General features: G+C 41.1%; 1 protein-coding gene across 3 annotated transcripts in view; it reads right to left on the bottom strand.

Moving 5' to 3' along the window:
* SPTLC2 (serine palmitoyltransferase long chain base subunit 2) overlaps positions 1 to 22,907 on the bottom strand; it is a 70,424-nt gene that overhangs the window by 22,582 nt on the left and 24,935 nt on the right. For all 3 annotated transcript variants that reach the window (XM_081862038.1, XM_081862037.1, XM_081862039.1), the window contains exons 3-9: positions 16,906 to 17,060; positions 14,757 to 14,905; positions 14,426 to 14,550; positions 13,167 to 13,260; positions 11,773 to 11,878; positions 10,475 to 10,694; positions 9,119 to 9,245 (exon numbers count right to left, since the gene is read on the bottom strand). In XM_081862038.1, coding sequence (XP_081718164.1) covers positions 9,119 to 9,245; positions 10,475 to 10,694; positions 11,773 to 11,878; positions 13,167 to 13,260; positions 14,426 to 14,550; positions 14,757 to 14,905; positions 16,906 to 17,060 — 976 coding nt within the window. The remainder of the gene's footprint in view (positions 1 to 9,118; positions 9,246 to 10,474; positions 10,695 to 11,772; positions 11,879 to 13,166; positions 13,261 to 14,425; positions 14,551 to 14,756; positions 14,906 to 16,905; positions 17,061 to 22,907) is intronic.

Below are 22,907 nucleotides of genomic sequence, written 5' to 3'. Positions count from 1 at the left end.
CTTCGATTTCTCCACCTGGAACCCTAACTTTTTATCATTTTTAAAAACTTCTTTAATCTGAGCATAATGTAACCAGTCTCGCACCTTATCCTTCATTTTCTCTAAACTCTGCAATTTCCAATTGTCTTGTAAGTTGTATGGGTAATTCTGACCAACAAGTGACAGAGGGTGGGAACATCAGGAACATGTACAAATACCACTTTCTTTACAAGCCATGGAATTTGCAGACTTCAGAGGAGAGTGTTCTATGAGGGATGTTTACAAGGCGTTTCATGGAAACAATTTACTCGTTTAATATAACAGGGAGTGCAGAGTATATTTACCATCTGCTTGTTTTTCCTAGAAAGGCCAATATCAAAGCTTAACCACCCTTCTGAATTCAGAGAAGCAATACGATTAAATGAAAAAAGTTTTGTGCACGTGACGAGTATAAGAAAACAGAGAAATCTTCTTTCCTTTTAGAGTTTCAAAGCAACTTGCTCCTCTCCCATTTTTCTCCAGAGTTTATTGCTAATCAGTTACTTCTACAAAAATCATTAATCTTACGAAAAGGAAAATGATGTATGGGAAAATGCAATATATTCAGGCAGTCCAATAGAGAATACATTCCACATTAGGATGCATTATCCTGGAATGCAAGAAATTCAGATCATAGAATCATAGAATTGTAGAGTTGGAAGGGACTCTGATGATCATCTAGTCCAACCCACTGGAATGCAGGAATTTGCAGTTGTCCCATACGAGGATTGAGCCTGCAACCGTGGCATTAACAGCATCACACTCTAACCAACTGAGCTATCCAATGCCCGAGACTATCCGGTAACTCATTTTTATATGTAAAATGGACTACAATACTTTAAAGTGAGATAATGTTCATACACCCTGGAAAAGGAATCAATCCACTATTAAAATTGGAAGCAAAGCTTAAATATTTGAGGCCACATCACTGATAGAGAAGGAAGTTCATGCCGTTGACAATTTCCTAGGAAGGGAGATAAATACACCCATGGTATGGCACACTTGGTAAAAAACACAGGTAAGTTATGTAAGGATATATAATGAGACATTACAAAATTCAACCCAAACTCATTTTAGCCTTTGTACTTTGTTAGCCTCAGGTAAAAGCAAAGCAGTCAATGGTGGCAACAGAAGCTAGAAGCTTAGCACAGTACAGTTTTTAGCAAATTCTAGCTGAAGTTCTCAACATGGTAGATAGAGGCTGGGTGAAGCTGAAGGTTTCGCTAGCTACAGTGGTGCCTCGCAAGACGAAATTAATCCGTTCCGTGATTCTCTTCGTCTAGCGGTTTTTTCCTCTTGCGAAGCAAGCCCATTGACGGCTTAGCGGATTAGCGCTATTAGCGGTCTAGCGGCTTTTAGCGATCAGCTGAGAGGCGGCTTATCAGCGGAACAGCTGATAAGCGGCTTAGCGGCTTAGGAAAGGGGGGGAAAAGCGGAAAAAAACCCGCGGGAACTCGCAAGATTTTTTCGTCTTGCGAAGCAACCCCATAGAGAAATTCGTTTAGCGAAGCGCCTCCAAAACGGAAAACCCTTTCGTCTAGCAGGTTTTCCGTCTTGCGAGGCGTTCGTCTTGCGGGGCACCACTGTATATAGTTTAGGCATATGAGTTAGATGAAAAAAAGTCATCATGGTAATGTTTCAGATCATCAGGAAAAAAGAATAGCAAAAAAGCATAATCAGAGAGCTCTAGCCTCAAGCAAAAAGAGATTCAGCCTAATCAACATGTAAAGCAGAGCTTTCCCAACATTCCATTTTGGTGGCACACTTTTTGGCCATGCATCATTTCGTGACACATTAATTCAGTTTTACTAGCAAACTGGAAGTTAAACTAACCCCTTTGCAGCCCAGGGAATAGAGCAGGGAGCATTTTCGTGACACACTAATGTGTCGCAACACAGAGTTTGGAAGGCTCTGATGTAAAATAACTGGTTTGAAAAAAGACTGATATTCATAATAGATCCACATTTAAATAAGTGAAAGCAAAGAATGAACAGTGCCTCTAATTTTCGCCTTATCCACTTAAACCAAGTGGATATCCAGTGAGCAGAATAGAGCAGGGAACAGAACTGCAATGACTCTTGGCATCTGTTCAAACACTATTCTTCCTGTCTAATAGTGCACAGGAAAAACTTATTCCAACCAAGGGGCAAGGGGAACAATTCAAATAGTTTATTTAGGCACTTGGCCTGAGTAAAAAATGAGAGAGGAGCACGACTCAAAACTACAAATACATTCAACATGATGTTCTGGTAAATATTACAATAAAGAGTACAATATGCTCATCTATTAACATTCTTCTAAATGGGCCAAAGATTCTACTCATGCCAGATTAACAGTTTTCCTGGAGCCTACTCCTAGGGCCTTCTGAGAATGCAAGGGGAGGAGCCGTTTGTTAGATGTAAAAGACCCCCTGCCAGAAGCACAAACCTAGTAAGTGATGTTTAAAGCTGTCAGACCCCTGAGGAGAAGCAGGAAACTCTTTATGACCCCCAAAGTATTTGTTTTCCCAACAGCTCCTTGGCACAGCTTGGGATTCTTGAGGTCAGCAACAACAACAAAAGTTTTGCTCTGCCCAAATTAGTTTTGACTAGTCCCTGGGTTCCCAAGGTGATAATTTAACACCTCATTAACAAGTCACTTATTGAAGGAAATTCAAATGAGAGATGCTAATGTGACAACTGGACATTTTCAACCTCAATTTAAATAAAGTGTTCTTTAAAAAGAAAATTTAAGTCACCAGAGGACGCACACCACTTTTAGCTCATAAATGTCCTAACCTTCAAGGAAAAAAGTGTTTTTAGAAAGTCAGTTTATAAGCAAGGGACATGAAGGTCAGCGTCAAATCCTGCTTTACGGGCTACATGGCACATTCTACTTGGATACCATTTATACCTGAAAAAATGGAAGCATTTCATCAAGTTGAGCTAGTTTCTAGATTGTGAATTGCAATTTTAGCCATTTACATAGCAACCAATAGAGGACTGAAGTAACGACAAAGCAGATGCAGTTTCCTTAGGTGTTTCTAGGTGGAAACTACCATTTAAGACAAAACAAGAGCTACGTATTGGGCACAGAGAGCATGCTTTGCATTCAGAAAGTCCTAATTCAATTCCTAGCATCTCTGTTTAAAAATGAATATTGAACAGAAAGCTTGGAGCTGCTACCAGTCAGTACGTGGGCTGGGCTGACCAATAAAATCCCAAAGAAGGCAGCATTGTTCATAGAACAGATTTCCACATAAAAGTCTTCCTGGGGCATCTGTGTGCAACTTGTGACCTCATATGATGATAGAGAATTGGTAATCCATTAGAACAATGCAAGAACACAAGAGTCTTGCGGGATCAGACCATATGTACATTATGTCCAGCATTTTGTTTGCCACAATTGCCAGCTAGAAATCACACAAGCTGAACACGAGCACAATAGCACTCTCCTGCTCACAATCTCCAGCAACTGGTAGTTAGAAACAAGCTGCCTCAGATCCTGGAGGAAGTAGATACGTTATCACAGCCACCTTGGTAGCTCAGTCAGTAGAGGATGAGACTCTTAATCTCAGCGTTGTGGGTTCAAGCCCCATGTTGGGCAAAAGATTCATGCACTACAAGGGGTTAGGCTAGATGACCTTGTGGTCCCTTCTAACTCTTAGCATTCTATGAAAGCCTTATTATCCATGAATTTGTCCAATCTCCTTTTAAAAAGCACCTAATGGCAGCCACCCTCACATCTTGTGGTGATGAACTGCAAAGTTTCAGTATACGCTGTGAGAGAAGTACCGTATTTTTTGCTCCATAAGACGCACCTTTTTCCTCCTAAAAAGTAAGGGGAAATGTCTGTGCGTCTTACAGAGTGAATGCGTGGTCCCTGGAGCCGAATTGCCCAGGGGCGAAAAGCAGATCGTGCTTTTTTTTTTTAGAAAGAGGGAAGGGGGTGTTGAAACAAAGCTGCTGAGCAGCTGATCGGCAAGCGATCGGGAGGTAGATAAGGGACACTAGGGATAAAGGAGGCTGTCTGGGAGGGGGAAGTAAAAGCACATGGATCCTCAGGATTTTTACATTGGGTCACCCCAAATTCACCATCAAATCACATAGCATGTCCGTGGCTATAGCCTGCACCAAAATATCACGCATCCACTGTTTTGTGGGGCCACAATGGTGCAAAACCATGGTTACAAAGCACAGATCCACATGGATCCTCAGGATTTTTGCATTAGGCTACCCCAAACTCACCGTCAAATCACATGTCTGTGGCCACAGCATGAACCACAAAAACCATACATCCACTGTTTCGTTCAGAATATTTTTTTTTCTTGTTTTCCTCCTCTAAAAACTAGGTGCATCTTATGGTCAGGTGCGTCTTATGGAGCGAAAAATACGGTATTTCTTCTTGCCTGTCCTGAATCTCCCACCATTCAACTTCACTGGATTCTAGTTTTATGATACTTTCTTCACACTATGCCTAACATTATACAGTTCTTCTTATGTTCCCCATTCTCTATCCATTTCTGTTTGTTTGTTTGTTTGTTTGTTTGTTTTCAGCTGAAAGGCCCCAAAGATTCTAACCTTTTCAGAAAGCAGCTGCTGTAAAAAAAGGAAAGCTCCATGCTGGGGATTGATAGACATAAAAACAAAATCTGCCAATATTATAATGTCTGTCTACTAATCTACAATGCAACCATGTTTGGAATACTGCGTGCAATTCTTGTCGCCATACATTAAATTGTATACTGTACTGAGCTGGATAAGTTCAGTAAAGGGAAACCAAAAAGATCAAGCATCTACAGCAAGTCTCTTAAGGTAAAAAGATGGGATTTCTCCACTCCCCCATTTTTTCAATGCCTCCATGGGTAAAATAGAGGTTCTAATGTACTTCAGTGATTGTGAGTTTAATATGGGAAACAGCAGCTCCTCCAGCTAAGTTAATGTGCAGTACAGCATCATGGAGCTCCAAACTAATTGATTGTTGAACAGTTAAACTACGTAGTGCTTTGCTATGGGCTACTTATTACTAATTCCTTATATATTTTAACTTTTTTTTTTTACAAGAGTAGGTAGATTATTTACATTCATCCAGTAATTTATCAACCTCTGTAAAAAAAATAAAAATGCTTCTAATCTAAATGTTTTATTAATCCAAAGAGTTTGGAGCAATAGATTTTTGACTCTCCACCCCGCGCCCCCCCCCCCCGTCTCAAGTGCAGACACTTGTCCCAAAACTGACTTTTAGAAAGAGCAATAAATCCCTTCCCATTTGTATAATCAAATATATGGGGGGGGGGGGAGAGACCCTTTCCTCCTCTTGGATTGTAGTCAGCAGCTCGTTTTTAAGGAATCTACACATCACATATTTGAGAGACTCAATTGCAAAAATACTAACATGCAAAAAATAGTAATGAAGCACCTATAAACTTTGAAGGTAAGGACCTACTCAGTTACTAAGAACCAGACACAGGTAGCTGTGTTGGTCTGACACAGTCAAAATAAATTAAAAAATTGTCCAGTAGCACCTTAGAGACCAACTTATACCCAGAACAAACTAACTTAGTCTCTAAGGTGCTACTGGACAATTTTTTTAATTTATAAGAACCACACAGTTAACAGACGCCCCTGCCAAGAAGGTAATAGGAACAGATTTTTAATAGCCCACTCTTTGCCTCTGTCTAGAGCTGCTAAACTAGGCTGGCTTTTTAGAACCAAGTCACATTCAATTGCAAAACACAAATACTGCCACAAGTTATATTTTTTAATTAACATGGAGTATTTCAGACAGCACCCTGGGGATGACCATTATGAGTACCAGACAGAAACAATGCCAGCACTGAAAGATTTGTTTGAACGAACAATAGGAAATAAAAGAAGGGAAGCTTCTGTCCTATTCCAGATTGCATGTTCACGTGCTGTCACCTAATTAAGTCTATTCAGTCTTCATTAGCCTCTTGTCCTGTTTCGGAAATGGCCATGCTGTTTTCTGCGGCATGTGTATTCTATCCAAGGAGCCTGCTGTTAACATCCTGTTTGGCCAAGGAAGGCTCTCTGGAATGATTGTAAATATTTAACAATAGCCAATGTACCATAGAATCTACAAATACATGTCCCCAAGTTTTGAGAGCTACTAAGCCCTCATACAATTTGTGAAGGTGATGCTAAAGTTGTTTACTATTCATCTGAATACAACAAATACATGAAAAGTATTTTCTGCTCTGGCTGTTGATCCACCTTTTTACTTTGTAAGCATAGTCATTTTTTCTACTTATTCCCACCCTCCACCCAGATCTTGTGACACTAATACCTTTGCTCAGATATATTTTCTAGAGTAAAATGAGTTCTGAGTCCTAGCATATGTAACCTGAAATGAACTTCAGCTACTTAGTCCAATTCTTCTACATCCATGAAGAGTCCACAAACTCAAGTACTTTCAAGTAACCCCTTTTTAACCAACTCTTGACAACCCTAAATAAGCAATGCAGTTACAATGAGAATTTACATCATATCGCAGCAATAAATTGTAAGTAATCAGAACTGAGACACATCAGGAGATTTTTGTTTTTGCAGGATAGTTAATTCTATAACCACACAACTTTATAAACAAAGCAGTATGTGTTTTACTTGCTCTGCACATTCAGTAATAGAGAATAAAATATGAAAAGTTAGACCCAGACTACCCATCGGTGGACTCCATCCTTTGGATGATGAGACTGGGAGGTATTTTTTGCAGATCATCCCTTGAAATCTGTTCCAGGGGGTCAAAAACCTTTTGGATCAGGGTGGGAGGTGGTGCTGAGATCTGCAAACTGAACTGGCAAAAATAATCTTCCTTCCCCCCACTTCTCCAATGGGAGCCTCTGTTGGATCTAGAGCCTTTCCATGTCCAGAAGGCAAGTCAACACCCAGCTCACTGTATACAGCTAGTATCAGTGAACCCGTTCTGCAGATTCTTGATTTAAGGATTGCTATACTGTCGGCAATAGTTCCAGATCTGGGAAATTGCTTCTGTACCTTCATTGGTATTTAATGCATGGAAGACAGCATCAAGAATCTGCTCTTGGCCAAAGCACAAGATTGGTAAGACATAAGAGAAATGGCAATCTCACAGCATCTAGAAGCAAGTCATTAATGGCTGTAAATCAAAACCAGGGATTTGTCCCCTTCATGTTTTAGGTTGCTAAAGAACTACAGTTTCAAAAAATTGTACCAGTATGATTATATACTAACCAAAAGTATGCAAAGTTGATGTTGTCCTTGCCAATCTAAGACATCTGAGACTCTCCATATGGGTAGCAACTGAGTAGCAACTGGGTTAACAGCCTTTGTGCAAAGGCTATGAAGTGCTGAAGTTGCCGCAAGCTGTTGCTTGAAAGCCCAGCTAACTTAGGAGACACTTAAAATTGTTAACTTTGCTTAGGGACGTCAACATTCAAATTCTAAAATCTTCCAGTTCTCTCCAAATATTACTATAAAACAATTAAAAAGATATAGTTCATACTGAACAAATTCGGATTCCTACATTAGAGTCAAAAGAGATGAATCCACCTGAGCTTACCTTACTCAATTATTCACTTTTAAATTTTCCAGGAAAGCTAGAACCTGGAGCCAACAGCTATTTGGAACTTACAGTTCTAACGCTATAATGGGATCTCACCAGCAACTACATCACTAGATCTGAACTACAAAGCTAGTGCACTAGTTACCATATTAGTAGCTGTGAAGCTTTGTGGGAATATACTTTCCAGAGAAAATGGGCTACCATGAATGAGAGTCTTGGGGTAGCAGTAGATAGCTCAATGAAGATGTCAATCCAGTGTGCTAGATAAATTGCATGCTAGAGATAATTAGGAAGGGAACTGAAAGGATAAAACTGCCAATGCCAAGCCGTCTCTGGTGCAAATACATTTGGAATACTGTGTACAGTTCTAGTCACCCTCAAAAAAAGATAATTGCAGAGTTAGAAAAGCTTCAGAAAAGGGCAACCAAAATAATCAAGGGGAAAGACCAACTTCCCTATGCGGAAAGGTTGCAGCATCTGGGACTTAAGTTTAGAGAAAAGGCAAGTAAATAGGTGACATGGTAGAAATTTGTAAAATTATAAATTTGTTAAATTATGCATGGCACAGAGAGAGCAGATAGAGAGTAGTTGTTCTCCCTCTCTCATAACACTAGAACTCATGGAGATCCCTTGATTTTTGGAGGGTTCAGGACAAAGTACTGAAGGAAAGTACCTCTTCACATAGTGCAGTTCAACCAAGGATCTCACTCCCACAGGAGGCAGGGATGGCCACCAACTTAGATGGCTCTAAAAACAGATTAGACACATTCCTAGAAGCTAAGGCTATCAATGACTACTAGCCATGATGGTTGTGATCTGCCTTTGTGGTTGGAGGCTGTAAACTTCTGAATACCAACGGCTGGAGGTAGAGCGCTCTTGTGCTTGGGTGCTTTTTATGGGCTCCCCATAAGCATGTGGGTGGCCACTGTGAGAAGAGGATGCTGAACTAGATGGGTCCTCAGTCTGTTCTAACCGGATTCTCTTATGGTCTCAGATTTACGCATCTCTCAGACAAGGATTTTGCACAGCGATAGCTTTTGCCTTAGTCAAAACAAAATAAAAAAATTCCTTCCAGTAGAACCTTAAAGACCAACTAAGTTAGTTCTTGGTATGAGCTTTCGTGTGCTCATACCAAGATCTGAAGAAGTGTGCATGCACACGAAAGCTCATACCAAGAACTAACTTAGTTGGTCTTTAAGGTGCTACTGGAAGGAATTTTTTTATTTTGTTTTGACTATGGCAGACCAACACGGCTACCTATCTGTAACTGGAGCTTTTGCCTTAATAAATGAAAACCATTATCCAATACAAATCTAAACCTGACCAGCAGCAATGATGAAAAGTTCATTCAACTACCAACAACATAAAGAAAAGAAAGGCTAATTTCACAAAACAGTCCCCTACAGAAAATGACGGATGGTGCTGAATAGGTGGTCCTTCAATGCATACTGCCACCTTGTGGACAAGAGCAACACCTGCAAAGAATCCAAGTTGCTTTGCGGATTGAAGGAGCAGTTGTTTAATCTAACACCTCGTGAGAATTACAGTGCCTGAAACTCACCAAGTGTTGTGCCATCTTCACCCATAATGCACTTCACTGATGCGATGATTTGCTCAATAACAGGGGGGGAAAGCGAAGTGGCATATACTGCACTGTGTGAATGGACACGAAGGTAATCGATCAGCTCCTGACAAAGTGAATACAGCAGGTTATCAGAAATTATCCTTGCCACTGAGAGAGAAGTCTTTGATGGGGCAAGTATGCAGTGCTGATATTTACACTGCTTTGCTGGCTAATTATTTGAAAGATATGCAGTGAAGGCGGGTATATATAGTTGCGCCTTCATCTTTCTTCGTAGGTTGGTGGTGCACATGCATCTCCTTATCTTTGATCAACCATTTTTCCTTGGGAGATAAATGCTGTCATTAGGAAGAAGCTGTACAGTCATACCTTGGGTTGAAGTAGCTTTGGGTTGAAGTAGCTTTGGGTTGAGCGTTTTCAGGTTACGCTACGTGGCGACCTGTAAGTAACGGAATGCGTTACTTCTGGGTTTTGCTGCTCGCACATGCGCAGATGCTCAAAATAACATCACACGCATGCGCGGAAGCAGCAAATCGTGACCTGCACACGCACAGATTGCGTTCACTTCAGGATGCGAATGGGGCTCTGGAATGGATCCCGTTCGCATCCAGAGGTACCACTGCATTTCCATTATGTTGTTTTGAAAATGAGTGTCAGGGAGACGCTGTCATAATGATAACAATTGACAAGGAAAAGCCTAGCAGCACATAAATGATTACTCTCGTCATCAAATGGCATATTGATTCTGGATAAAATTAGGAAACTGAGCACAGCAAATAAATATATGGGAGGATGGAGAGTCCAACAGGCTGAGTTTTGTGGTGGGTGAGTGGCCAACCTGCTATGACACTTGCAGAAGGGGTGGGAGGTTCATAAGGAAGGGCAATCAAATAAACATCAGAGAGTGAGAACTGGTGTTATTTTAAGTGTTGGGTAATCTCTGTCTTCTATATATACTGTAAGCCACCCAGAGTGGCTGGGGAAATCCAGCCAGATGGGTGGGGTATGTATGTATGTATGTATGTATATATATATAAATAAATAAATAATAGAAGCAAGACATACGTAGTGCTCAGGATTAGCTGCTACTTTGACCTTTGATAGCTTTAGTAAAAAAAGGGCATTTGTTTGGACCATATATTTTATTTAGTCCTGCAAAAACATAATAGTACTACTAATCGAGCTTTTCAAAATGTTTTATATATTTATGCCTGGGATCCTGGAATTTACTCAAGAATTAAAATGGAGATGATCTTGATGTTCTAAGCATCTGAGTTTGATGCTTCTATTCCTTACTAACAAGCCACAAAATTTCTTCCCAATACGAGTTCTTACTTTCTTGCCTGCAATGTATCCTCCAGCAGCTCCAAAAGCCTTGGTGAATGTTCCCATCATGATATCCACATCCTCAGGGTCAAGTCCAAAATAGTCCACTACACCCCGGCCATTGAGACCCAATGCTCCTATACTATGAGCTTCATCCAAGTACAAGTATGATTTGTACTTTTTCTTAAGGGCAATTACTTCAGGAAGCCGGACTATGGATCCCTCCATGCTGTGAAGAAAAACAAGAGATGGTTGTGAATTCTGGAATGCTCAAATCCCCTAGAAAAGGGGCGGGTTAATATCTTCCAAGTATTTACAAGGTCAGAGGAGCACCAGAAATAGCTTGTGCGCATGGGCCTCCTTCGACCCGGATGTGCACCGGAAATAGCGTGTGTGCACGTGTACGGGAGTGCGCTCCCCCGCCCTCCGCGCGATCATCGCTTGAGACACCGGCCCGAGGCAAGGAAAGTTTGGAGACCCCTGCTATAGAAGCAGTTTTCCAGGCATTGCTCTGAAAAAGTTAGTGCGCAAGGCCTAACCCCACTTTCCTGGAAGTAAGCTCCACAGAATTTAACAGGACATATTTCTGAGTAGACATGGTTAGGACTGCTGCGTAAGGTATCAATCCCTTTACTGCATCAAGGCTCCCCAAAACATCCATCTGCAACTACGCATAACCCCTTTCTTAACAAGTTTTTGATGCTTCAGAGCTTAACTAATGCCTAATAAAGGTTTGGTGAAGTAAAGGCTTCAGAGCTTAAGATAGTTGACAGCATCACACTGGCATTATGCGTCCTTTATCTACTGCTTTCAATCACTGTTTCAAATTTATAGTCTTTGTAATATTGTGTTTAATTGGTTTAATGCAGTGGTGAGCTTTTTTTGTTTTGCTTTTTGCAAACTGCTCTGGATGCTCAGTGAGGAGAGGAAAAGCAACAGAAATATTAAATGTAGAATGATAAACCTGGAGAGATTCACGTTACAATCCTTCTCTTCACAGAATACCCCCTTCAGTCAGTCATTACCAAATTTACCCTTGGCTGACAAAGTGAGACAACAGAAACTTTGTCCATTACAATCCATTACAGAAACCCCTGGCAAAAAAAAAAAAATCACATCTCTAGTTTAGATTTATTAGCAGTAATGCAACTTGGAGCATCATTATGGCTGGACATGATTACAGCTGTCCAGAGTCAAATAATAAGCACCCAACAATTTGGCTTGGATTACAGATTGCCTCAAAATGGACAATAACAATGATCCAATATGGCAAACAGCACTGGTGATTGGAAGGACCAAGCTTGTACCTGAAAATGCCTTCGACAATGATGAGAATTTTTTTCCATGGTCGCCGTGTGCGTGGCTGCCCATGCACAATGGCATCTTTGAGCAGCTTCTCCAAGCTCTGCATATCTATACAGAAAGAACACAATTCCAAAGAACACTGTTACTTTTGTAAAGGGACTAGGAGCAGAAGCAGCTATAGGCAGCATTACCACAGCAGTAATTCAGAGGGTGACATTATGTTGTTGTTTTTGTTGCTTATTAAAGAATCACTCTTCACTTTGAAGAATCACTCTGCCTGACAACACCCGCTCCAATTAGTACTGGGAGCAATTAGTACTGGGAACATACGGAAGCAATTAGTACTGGGAACATACGGACTCAGTTGCGCATCATGTTAAGCCGGGAGATATGACAGAGCTACAGTCATACCTTGGTTCTCGAACAGTATGCGTTCCGGGAGTCCGTTCGACTCCTGGAACTGTTCAAAACCCAAGGCGCAGCTTCTGATTGGCTGCAGGAATGTCCTGCAGCCAATCAGAAGCCACGTTGGACATTCGGCTTCCAAAAATTGTTTGAAAACCGGAACACTCACTTCCAGGTATCAGTTGTTTGGGAGACAATTTGTTCGGGGGGGGGGGAGGCATTTGAGATCCAAGGTACGACTGTATACTTCTAGAATCAGAAATCATCAAGTGAAACTGAATAGAGAAAGATTCAGAACAGAACAAAAGGTAATATGTCTTCACCCAGCACATAGTTAAAACCATGGAATCTGCAAAGATGAGACAACAGCATCAATAGGGATGCCTTTAAAGGGGGAATCACAAAATTCATAGAGGAGAAGGCTATCAATAGTTATCAGTCATGATGTCTACCTGCCATCCCTCCAGGATCAGAGCTATTGTGTCTCTGAATACCATTAGAAGTGGAACAACAGCAGGTGAGGCTATTTCCCTCATGTCCCGCTTGGGGTTTCAGAAAGGTTTCCATCTGACAAATGTGAGAACAGGATGTTGGACTAGATAACTATACAGGTCTTTTGTCTGGTCCAGCAGGGATCCTCTTATGTCCATAAGATAAACAGTGCATTTGAACAGGTAAATAGGATATGGAGAAAGCTTAAAGAGGAAAAATTAACAAAAAAATTACATAACTATACCGCTCTTCATCAGAAGACCACAGTAACACTTACTCAGGGAGGAGCTTTTGAATGATTTCTCATTTGTATTAGCCTTAAATGTTAATAACATTTTTTTAAAATGCACCTGGGGCTGCTATAGAGTTTTATTTATATACTGCCCATAAATGAATGTTCTCTGGGTAGCTTTTTCAGGGGGTTAAAATCAAAGTCTGCATTTAGCCCACAACATAGGAATTTCCGGTCAAATTAATAAACCTCCCGGGAAATACTCACTATTGTGTTTGAAGATTCGAATTGTTGCTCCTGAAAGTCTTGCTCCTAATATTAGAGATGCATGATTCAACTCATCACTCACTATTAGACAGCCCTGAACAAGGATACAGGAAAATAAATGGTCCAGACAGAAAGTTGCAGTTAACCACTGACCTATAACCATGCAAGGTTCTTGCTGGGTGAAACTCCTTACACCCTACCCTGGTCTCCAAGCAGTTTTCCTTGGTTAGCCACAATGCATAGGATCAATAGCTGATGCTGCAAGACCACACATTACTATTTATAGCTATTCTGATACACTGAACCAGGGGAACAGCTCTCTGCTTGCTTTACTGTGCTGTGCAGTCTTCCTATTGCTCCAATTACACAAGAAGATGGGTAAGGGACTATGGATAAGCAGGTTTACAATAAAGGAGAAGGAATTGCTTATTTTGGGTTGCAGCCTGACAGTAAAACAGAAATAAATAAGATATTAAAACAGTTAGATTGGCAACCTAGTATAATAGCTTTGCTGATACACATTTCTTATTATGATGTGTATACTTATTAAAATTTTTGAAGTCAAAGAAGACCCATTTAAATCCAATAGGAATTTAAACTCTTCCTTTATGTATACACAACATTTCTCTTTGGAAGATACTGGTAATTAAAAACCGAAGAAATCCTTTACAAGTTCACAATGGCATAAGTAGTGCAATACATTCTTGTACACAGCATATGTAGGCTATTCACCTGGATGTCTTGCACTCTTTATTTCAACCAAGTGCTGCTCACCCACTTAAAATAATACAGAAATGTATTTTTGATAAATATAATGTTGGGTGCCATGTGATGAAGTTCAAAACAAGAAGTGTGAATGTGCACTGGGCTAGCAAATTCTCTCCAAACAGACTATTTTCAATAACATAGTTTCTATCTGATCAAGCTAACAACGTATTTTACATAATCATTTTGTATTTTAGTGAAGCCAATGTGACTAATGTGCTCAGCCCTCCAAACTAACTGACATTTTCTTGTCCCAATACAGCTTGAGGGGCTAAGAAAGCAGCCTTGGTGCATTCATTCATCTTGTGACATGTTTTTCCTCTCCTGATTATTCATTTAACATTTCCACAAGGGATAACTATTTTCTAAACAGAAGTGCATGGCATACAGGAATTTTAATTTTCCCCTCCTTCACAAAGCATACACTGAGAGGCTAACATCAGAAACCTGTGAAGACAGATCTAGGCCAGTCCTCTCTCCAAAGACATCCATACCTTGCCAACTAAAGCAGGAATATTCATTGAGTTGGTTGCAAATCCCATCCCGTACGACAAAGCGGATTCCACACCAAGGTATCTGGCCAATAATGTTTCTAGCTCCTCATGTTTGTCCAGGTTTCCTGGAAGAAACATAGAAAAGGGGTTCAAGATGGGTAAATCCACTGTGAATGAAACACTTTTAATGCTAAGAAGTTTAATTTTTAGTGTTAATGATGCAAGCTGGATGCATACAAATTAGGGCAAAAGTTTAGGAACTGCCATATAATATTTTGTGGAGTCTGAGTTATTAAATGTACTCAGATACTAGTCCTTTGTCTGAACTTACCCATCTCTTGCCTAGTGCTGCACACCCCACATCCATACTGCGAAAGAACTTCAGCCACAGCATCCTTGCGAACTCCGGTGTTCTCTGCAAACCCAAGGTAGTTGTAGGACCCCATGTTAATTATGTCTTTTATCACTTTTCCTGTGTACCTATATATAAATTTATAAAAACATGGCATGTAAATGATATGGAAATCATCAACAAGTAAAAGTACATATGCTTAGTACTGTTGAAGGCTGCAATCTAGTAAAATCCTTTAGAAATAAAGGGCTCTGTGCACACCAAGCAGTTTTCAGCTAGCTGGCAGCCCATCTAAAACAGTCACTCTTCGCTACAATGCAAACTGCTTTTTTAAAGTTTCCAAAAGCTTCAAAGCCACTTGTGACATGATGCAAAGGGAATAATATCCTTCAGGAATAATACCAAAGCCTCACTGGTCACAATGTATTAACAGGGCTCTGTCCAAAGCTTGTTAGAGATTTCTTATGTTGAAGTAGGCAAGGCAAACAGGTTTATACAAATGCTTCTCTGTTTCAGTTTGCTTAACTCAGCAAGACTTCTTTCGTTATAGCTGAAGATCATAAACTAAAGCTTTTCTGCATCTTCCAACATAATTAGCTTTATTCAGACAAAATATGTAAAGTGTCAGATTGCGGATTAGCAGATGTTCTTTGAAAGCTCTCTTAAGAATCAAAACAGAGTGCTGAGGCATTTCAAAACAGTTTGTTATTTTTCTCTGGCAATTTCAAGCCTTCTACCCCACCACCACCCCACAAAAGACCCCCTACCCTTGTTATCTTCAAATCCTAGTAATTTCTTCAAGCACAATATCCTCCAGCACACAAAGGAAGTGCATCTGGAAGCCAGTAAACTACTGCAAGGAGGACTAAAGCTATTCTCTTCTAGAAGTGTGTTAACCATACCCCCTTGAATTATGAACCTGACAATAACAATGGGTGTTAACTCTGCTCAATTAGCTCTGTTTCAACACAGAACTCTTTAGCTACCATTTCCTGAGCATGCTTCTAAACAGTCCTGCCAATTTTCTTCACTTTATTAAAGGTCACTAGGACCTGGGAGACCACCACTCAAATCCCCACTTGGCCAGTGGGTGACCTTGGGCCAGTCACCGTCACCGTCACTCAGTCTGACCTAACTCACAGGACTGCTGTAAAGATAACACAGGGGGGACGGGGACTATGTACTTGAGCTCCTTGGAGGAGAGGTGGGATATAAATATATATATAATATAAATATATAAACCAAATTAAAAACCAGAGATAACCGACATGCTATCCCACTTCCAATTCATTTCAGTTCCAATTAAGTCAGTGGAAATCTGGACATACTCAGTTTATCTCAAACACAAAGTATGGTAGGTTTTCCTTTCGGCTGCTATTGTATTCGTCTTGCCCAAGGGGGATACCGCTGAACACCCTACAAAAAGGTCCAGTGAACAGAAGATGGGACTGAGATACACACTGCCCTTTTTCCAAAGCAAAGGGTTTCTGGCATAAGTTTTCACAAACTTATGTATAAGACTGAAGACTCTACTGAGCACAAGACCCCATGGCATGCAATGCAGAAATGAGCTTGGGCACAAACAGACCAGAGCTCAGGAATCAACCAATGTGGCTATGGCATCCATTTCTGCCTTCCTCTTCAGTACTACAATGCTGCTTATCTTAGTGGACTAGAGGCAAACCCACTTGAAGGCAGAGTGAAACGCAAAAGTAATGTAACGTGCACAAGACATGACACAAATGTTGGTCACCCCTAATCTATATGGTTTTTCTATACAGGCCTTAAAACAGTCAGCCCTCATGGGCTGTTTTGTAGGATCCAAGTATAGGTGAAATGGGATCTGTGGCACGGCAATCTTGAAAGTCTGGCACCGAGTTAAGCAACAGGGAATAGTGGAGTTCTTATCCTTGCTACAGAGGCTGTGGTTCATCTTCCACAACCCATTTCACAAACCCTCACTAATTATCTTCTAAAACAGGGGTGGAGAATCTTTGACCCTGAAAGTGTTTTGGACCCCTGACTTACTTGTACTTTTATTTCAGCAACATCTGGAGGGCCACAGGTTCTCCGCCCCCCTGCTCTAAAGGTTAGTTGCACAGGAGCTTTCCAAAAGCCTTTTACTCACTTGAATGTCCAATTGTAGTCATGGGAAACCCGCTCTAATATGTCTACTTTGGCTCCCGGTACACTGCAGAGTGGTCTGCTCCAGCTATCCCTAATGCGCATGTAGAGGTTCCTTGTATAGAAGTTTTCAAAATCCTGGTACAAAGGGACAAAATCCTGAAAACATATGAAAAGGGCATTAAAACAATGGGATAGGTGAGGACTAACTTTCCACCCTCCGTCCCCCGCCCACAAATTACAGGAAAAGTGGCGTTAAACCCATTTTGCTTGGTGCTATTGCATGTTTTCCTCTCTGCGTATCACCAAGTGCTCAGGACAGTGAAGATATCCAATGGTACTGAACCTAGAAACCACAAAGATATACCCACTGAAAAGACTCCAAACAAGCTCTCTGTCCCTAACAAAATGTAAAACTATAAATGTCTGGGTTTGTAGCACTCCAGGGCCTGTAATTCTGCTCTTCTTTTTTCAGTGATCACAGGCAGCATGGGACTCCCATATGTTTACAGACTTATTATAATAACTAGTTACAGAACTAAGAAGTGGGGGAGAAGACCATTACCCATCCACTCTCTGGTTACCTTCTGCTGCTCCCAGAATAGATCATTTTTTAAAAGGTTTTAATTTTCTGCTTAGAAAACCCACACCAACTACAAGTTTTCCTTTTTAAAAAATGATGTGCTTTAAAAGGATATCTGTATTTGTTGTGTTAAACAAGATGAAGCAGATAAGCCAACACTTACATTTGAAACATGACCATCTATGAAAAACTGAAAAAATTCCTTCCAGTAGCACCTTAAAGACCAACTGAAAAAGTCTGCTTTGCTATGAAAAACTGAAAAAGTCTGCTTTGCTATGTGGAAAAGAACAACAAGACTGGGTTGGGTAAGAAATTAACTTCAGATGTTAAGCACTGTGAAATACATGATCCCCCATTCCTGTGGGTTCCCTACTGGACCCAGGGATAAGCAAATTGTAAAAAGCAAAAATGGTCAGATTCCCTCAATATGCCCTTCCCTCATGTATAACTAGTCTCACATTGCTACATCTATGGAAACCTACAACCTATGGGAATCAACAACAGGATAGCTATGCCACCATGATGAAAGCGTGTGCATGCCTTCATGGGATAGTAATCCTGAAAGCAAAGAGATTTTGTGCATTATATATATATGGCAGTTACCCTCCTGCTCCACGCCCTCTGAACAATGCATGCACCTAGTTCTACTAAGATGCTGATTCATTAACCGATATGGCTGTTAGGTAGACAAGTGCTTGAAAAGGCTAAAGACTATTACCTACAAGCCAGCTTTACTAGTAACTTGAGTGTTTCCCTCCATCTACTAGGCCTATCTATGGAATGAAAAAGATGACTTGCAGTTTCTCAGCTATTTAACACAATCCTGTCAATTTGTAAGCTTCCAGTGGTTTTGTACTCGAGTCAAATCCACGCCAGATATAAAAATGCCTCTTTCAAAGGATCACAAACAAATTAATACTTTAAGCAACCTATAATACATTTTCTAGTTGTATGTTTATAGAAGCACTTAAGTGTCTGTAAATTTCTTTTAAATATCTGCTAAGGATTTTTTTTTTTAATGCAGCCACCCAGTACTTCAGAGCTGCTTTCTAGTACTAGTCAATGTGTTCTGTTGCCTTCTTTCATAGAGTGTACATACTAATCTCATATGTGTATGAGGCCCCCACCCTCCTGTCGGCGAATTCCGACGAATAATTAACGACCTGAGCCTTTGATGAGGCCTCAGGCACATTCCATTAAGCAGAGTTTCCAGCAGCATGCGGAAGTGATGAGATCTATGGCTACATTGCAAAGAGTTTTATTTCTAAGCTACGCAGACAGAGAAGACATCCTCTCTCTACGAAAGCAGAGAGCAACAGAACAAAGGAAATAGGAAACCACTAACATCACATCCCGTCTCCTCTCCTGTGAGACTTCCAATAGCCTGGAATCCCTGGAATGTAAACAGAGTCCTGTGACTCCAAGCAGCTGCAAAGTGATAAGAACAGAAACTAACATCCTCCCCCTTTCTGTGAACACCACCGGGCAACGTGTCAGTACAATCTCAGTACAAACCCAGTTTCTGTACATAGGTACAGCGTTGATCCTTCGGAACAACCTTGGACAATAAATCAGCAGGAATTTCATTACCTGGCATGTAGGACACCGTTATGAGTCCTTTCTGAACACATTCTCTAGCATGTTGCTGCTTCAATTACAAGTGCTTCGTGCTTTGCTTACAACCTTCAGAAGTCAGCAAAGCCAAACATGCTTTGTTGTCCTGATAAGCCTGGATTGGACATTTGACAGGAATTCTCATGTCTTTACACAATTGTAACAACCATTTACAATCCACAAGTGAATAAGACAGTGTGTTCAGTTCAGCTTCAGAAGAACTTAAGCTTACTGTTGTTTGCTTCTTGCACGACCAATCAAATAGACCCTGATTGTACATGTAGCAAACTCCAGACGTACTTTTCCTGTCTGTAGTGTCATTTCCAAAACTCACATCCGTAAATATTTCAAGACCGCCAGACTTCTGATTGTTAAATCTCAGTCTGTAGTGCATAGTGCTTCTCAAATAGCGTGCTATGCATTTCAGAGCTTTCCAATCCTTAACAGTAGAATTGTTGACTTGTCTGCTTAGCAAGTTGCAGCTAACTGCAATGTCCAGTCTTGAACATCTGACAATGAAGTTCAGTTTGCCTAGCACACTTCTGTATAGTGTCGTGTCAGAAAATGCTTCTTCAGTATCATCTACCTGATAACCTGTTGTCATTGGTGTGTCTACAGGGTTAGCATCCACTAGGTTTAGTTTGCTTAACACATCAGCAATTTTCTGTGTCTGGTGTACTAAAATATTACCATCTTGGTCTCTATTTCCAGAGATAGGTAGTTGGTTACCTCACCAAGATCTTTCATGTCAAAGTGATCCTTCAGTTGAGCTAGGGTGCTATTGTACATTTTAACATCCTTCCAAAAGAAAAATATATCATCAACATAAAACAAACAATACACCTTCTTTTGCCCTTCCTCTTTGACAAATATACATGGATCAGCTTTACCTTGCTGAAAACCTAGAGAAAACACTTCAGTGAGTTTAGAGTGCCAGCGTCGTGCACTTTCTTTGAGACCATATAGGGACTTCTTCAGAGAACAAATAAATCCCTGTTTTATCTGTATGCCATCAGGTGGAAGCATATAAAGTGATTCACCTAAGGTTCCGTACAAAAATGCTGTATTCACATCGTGATGAGAAATGTGTAGATTCTCTTCTGCAACAAATTTGAGCATAAGTCTAATGCTCTCATATCTCACGGTGGGTGAGTAGGTCTCGTGATAGTCTTCTCCTGGTAACTGTGAAAAACCTCTGGCTACCAATCTGGCTTTGTGTCTAACTATCTTGCCATTTTGATCTGTCTTTGCTTTGAAGACCCATTTGCTGTCAAGCAGTTTCATCCCTGGGACTACTGGAACTAGCTCCCATGTTTTGTTCCTCTCTAAGGAATCAAGCTCAGCCTTCATGGCAGTTAACCATGGCTCAGGTCCAAAGCCTGGATCTCTTGGAAACTTGAAGGTTCAAATACCTTCTTGGAGCTATTAACAGCAGTTACAGCTTTTGCTGCTTTAGCAAACTCATCAGCAAATCTCTTTGGAGGTCTACCTTTTGTGGCTCTTTCAGACCTGCGAATCAGACGTAAGTCTTTAACACTCCCCTCTTCTTTCTTAGGAGAAAGGTGGCCTTTAGTGAACAGTGGTTCCTCCAATTCTCGACCACAGCCTTCAAAGGGTTGCAGAGAGGCCTTAGCACTCTTGAAATCCTCTGAACCATCTGAGTCAGTTTCAGATTCAGAATCAGAACCTTCATCAGTGGGTGTGGGGTTTTGCTACTGCTTATCCTCAGTCTCTTCAGAGACTGAGGATAACATCAGGATAACATTGGAAAATTCCCACATTCTCCCCCCACTTGGCATTGTACTCAACACTTCTAGTGAGCCTAACTGTATTAGTGTCAGTCATCATTACTCTGTAAGAACCTTTCTGATATCCTAGAAAGATACCATGCAAACCACGTTTGCCTAACTTGGAGCTTTGTGGTGTGTGAACCCACATGTCAGAACCAAAAATTTTAATGTGGTTGATGAATGGTTTCTTGCCAAACATCTTTTCATGGGGGTACAACCAATCGGTGATGATAATCTGCAATTATAAGTATAAACAAAACAGCTGAGCGATTCTGCCCAATAACTCTCTGGAAGATTGGATCAAGCAGCAAGGTTTTCAAGCCTTGAAGCAATGTTTGATTTGCCCTTTCACAAAGTCCATTCATCCAAGGAGACTGTGGACTTGAAAGGTCATGTTGAATTCCTTTCTCAGTCAGAAAAGCTGCAAACTGCTGAGAAGTGAATTCTCCCCCTCGATCTGTAAATACACATTTCAGCTGTTTATCATGCACATTTTTCAACCAAGCACAGAATTCCTTGAACCTAGGAAAAGCTTCTGATTTCTGCTTGAGATTGAACACATGAATATACCTGGAATATGAATCAATAAGGACCATGAAGTACCTGGCTCCACCCAAAGAGGGTGTTAGTGGACCAACGTGATCAGCATGCACTACCTGGTATGGTTCTGTAGCTTGTCTACTAGACACTTTACCTTTTGCAGCCATTTTGACCTTGTTTGCTGCTCATGCGTTATACTTCATGTGGTACCTGGAGGGTTTAATAATAGTCATACCTTCAACAAAGGCAGGCATTTTGGAAACTGCCTCGAAGTTTAAATGACCAAGTTTCCTGTGATAATCATGAATACATCCTGCATGCAAAACCTTGTTAGTATCTGCATGCAATACAAAGTCATCTTTCTTGATGATGGTACACTTCCTCTTCTTGAAGGAAACGTCTATGTCCTGTTTAGTCAGCTGTGAGATGCTCAGTAGGTTGTGTGCAGCATCTGGAACAAAAAGAACGTTGCATATCGATGCATCCAAGCTGCGAAGAACAACCGTTCCATAGCCTTGACTGGAGATTGTGTGGTCATCAGCTTGGTGAATCGCACCTTCCTGTGGAGTAAAGGAAACGAACAGGTGTTTGTCCCGACAAACGTGCCTGGTAGCTCCTGAGTCGACGATGAAGAAAGATCTAGACGTCTTCTGGACCTTTGGAGTGAAGCGTGAGACCATTGCCTTGTGTTGCCTTGTCCTGCACTTCTGACCTTTGCCTTTGCTTTTCCACGCGTTGAGCTTTCACTGTGCTGCTCTGTTGCCTTGGCCTAGGGATATTTACATTCCCTCTTCACGTAGCCTAGATGTCCACACAAGTAGCATTTCACTGCCTTCAAAGCTTTGGCACCATCTAGTGGTTCCACTGCATTCTGGGATGACGTCTGTGAGGACTCCCCCTTGGTGATGCAGCTAGCACTACGCTGATCTGCTTCATTTAACACCACAGCAGTAACACGCGCTATCGTTAGCTGAGCAGTTGGCAAAACAGCAAGCTAGCTGGCAATCGCTTCCCAACTTGAACCCAAAGAATGTAGAATCATGAAGGAATACACAGCCTCTGGAAAGGTGATTCCACACTGTTGCAACTCATGTCTTAGATTCTGCATTTCCATGAGGTGAGCACATACGTCTGCTCCATCAACAAGTGCCATATCATGCAACTTGGCATAAAAGAACAAAGAAGCTCCCGCCTCTGTTCTTAAAAGTGACTCTTGGAGACTGTCCCACATCTCTCTGGCTGAGGCCTTGTCACGCAAAAGACATAGCTCTTCAGGGGACACAATAAGCTTCAGAGTTCCCCTTGCTTTGGAATCCTTAGCCTCCCATTCTTCGGTCATTGGAGCTGGGGGGTGCATCTGATATCACATTAAACAGACCCTCTTTTCTTAGCAGAGCCTCTGCATACTGCACCCAGTTTTGATAATTATTTTTTTGGAGCTTTGGAAGTGCCATGGCATTTCAAAGGGCCTCCAATATT

The sequence above is a fragment of the Podarcis erhardii genome (genome assembly GCF_964252035.2).
Source record: "Podarcis erhardii genome assembly, chromosome: 1".
Lineage (NCBI taxonomy): Eukaryota > Metazoa > Chordata > Lepidosauria > Squamata > Lacertidae > Podarcis > Podarcis erhardii.
Note: the sequence above shows the minus strand (reverse complement) of the source record. Positions and strands in the feature narration are given on the sequence as shown.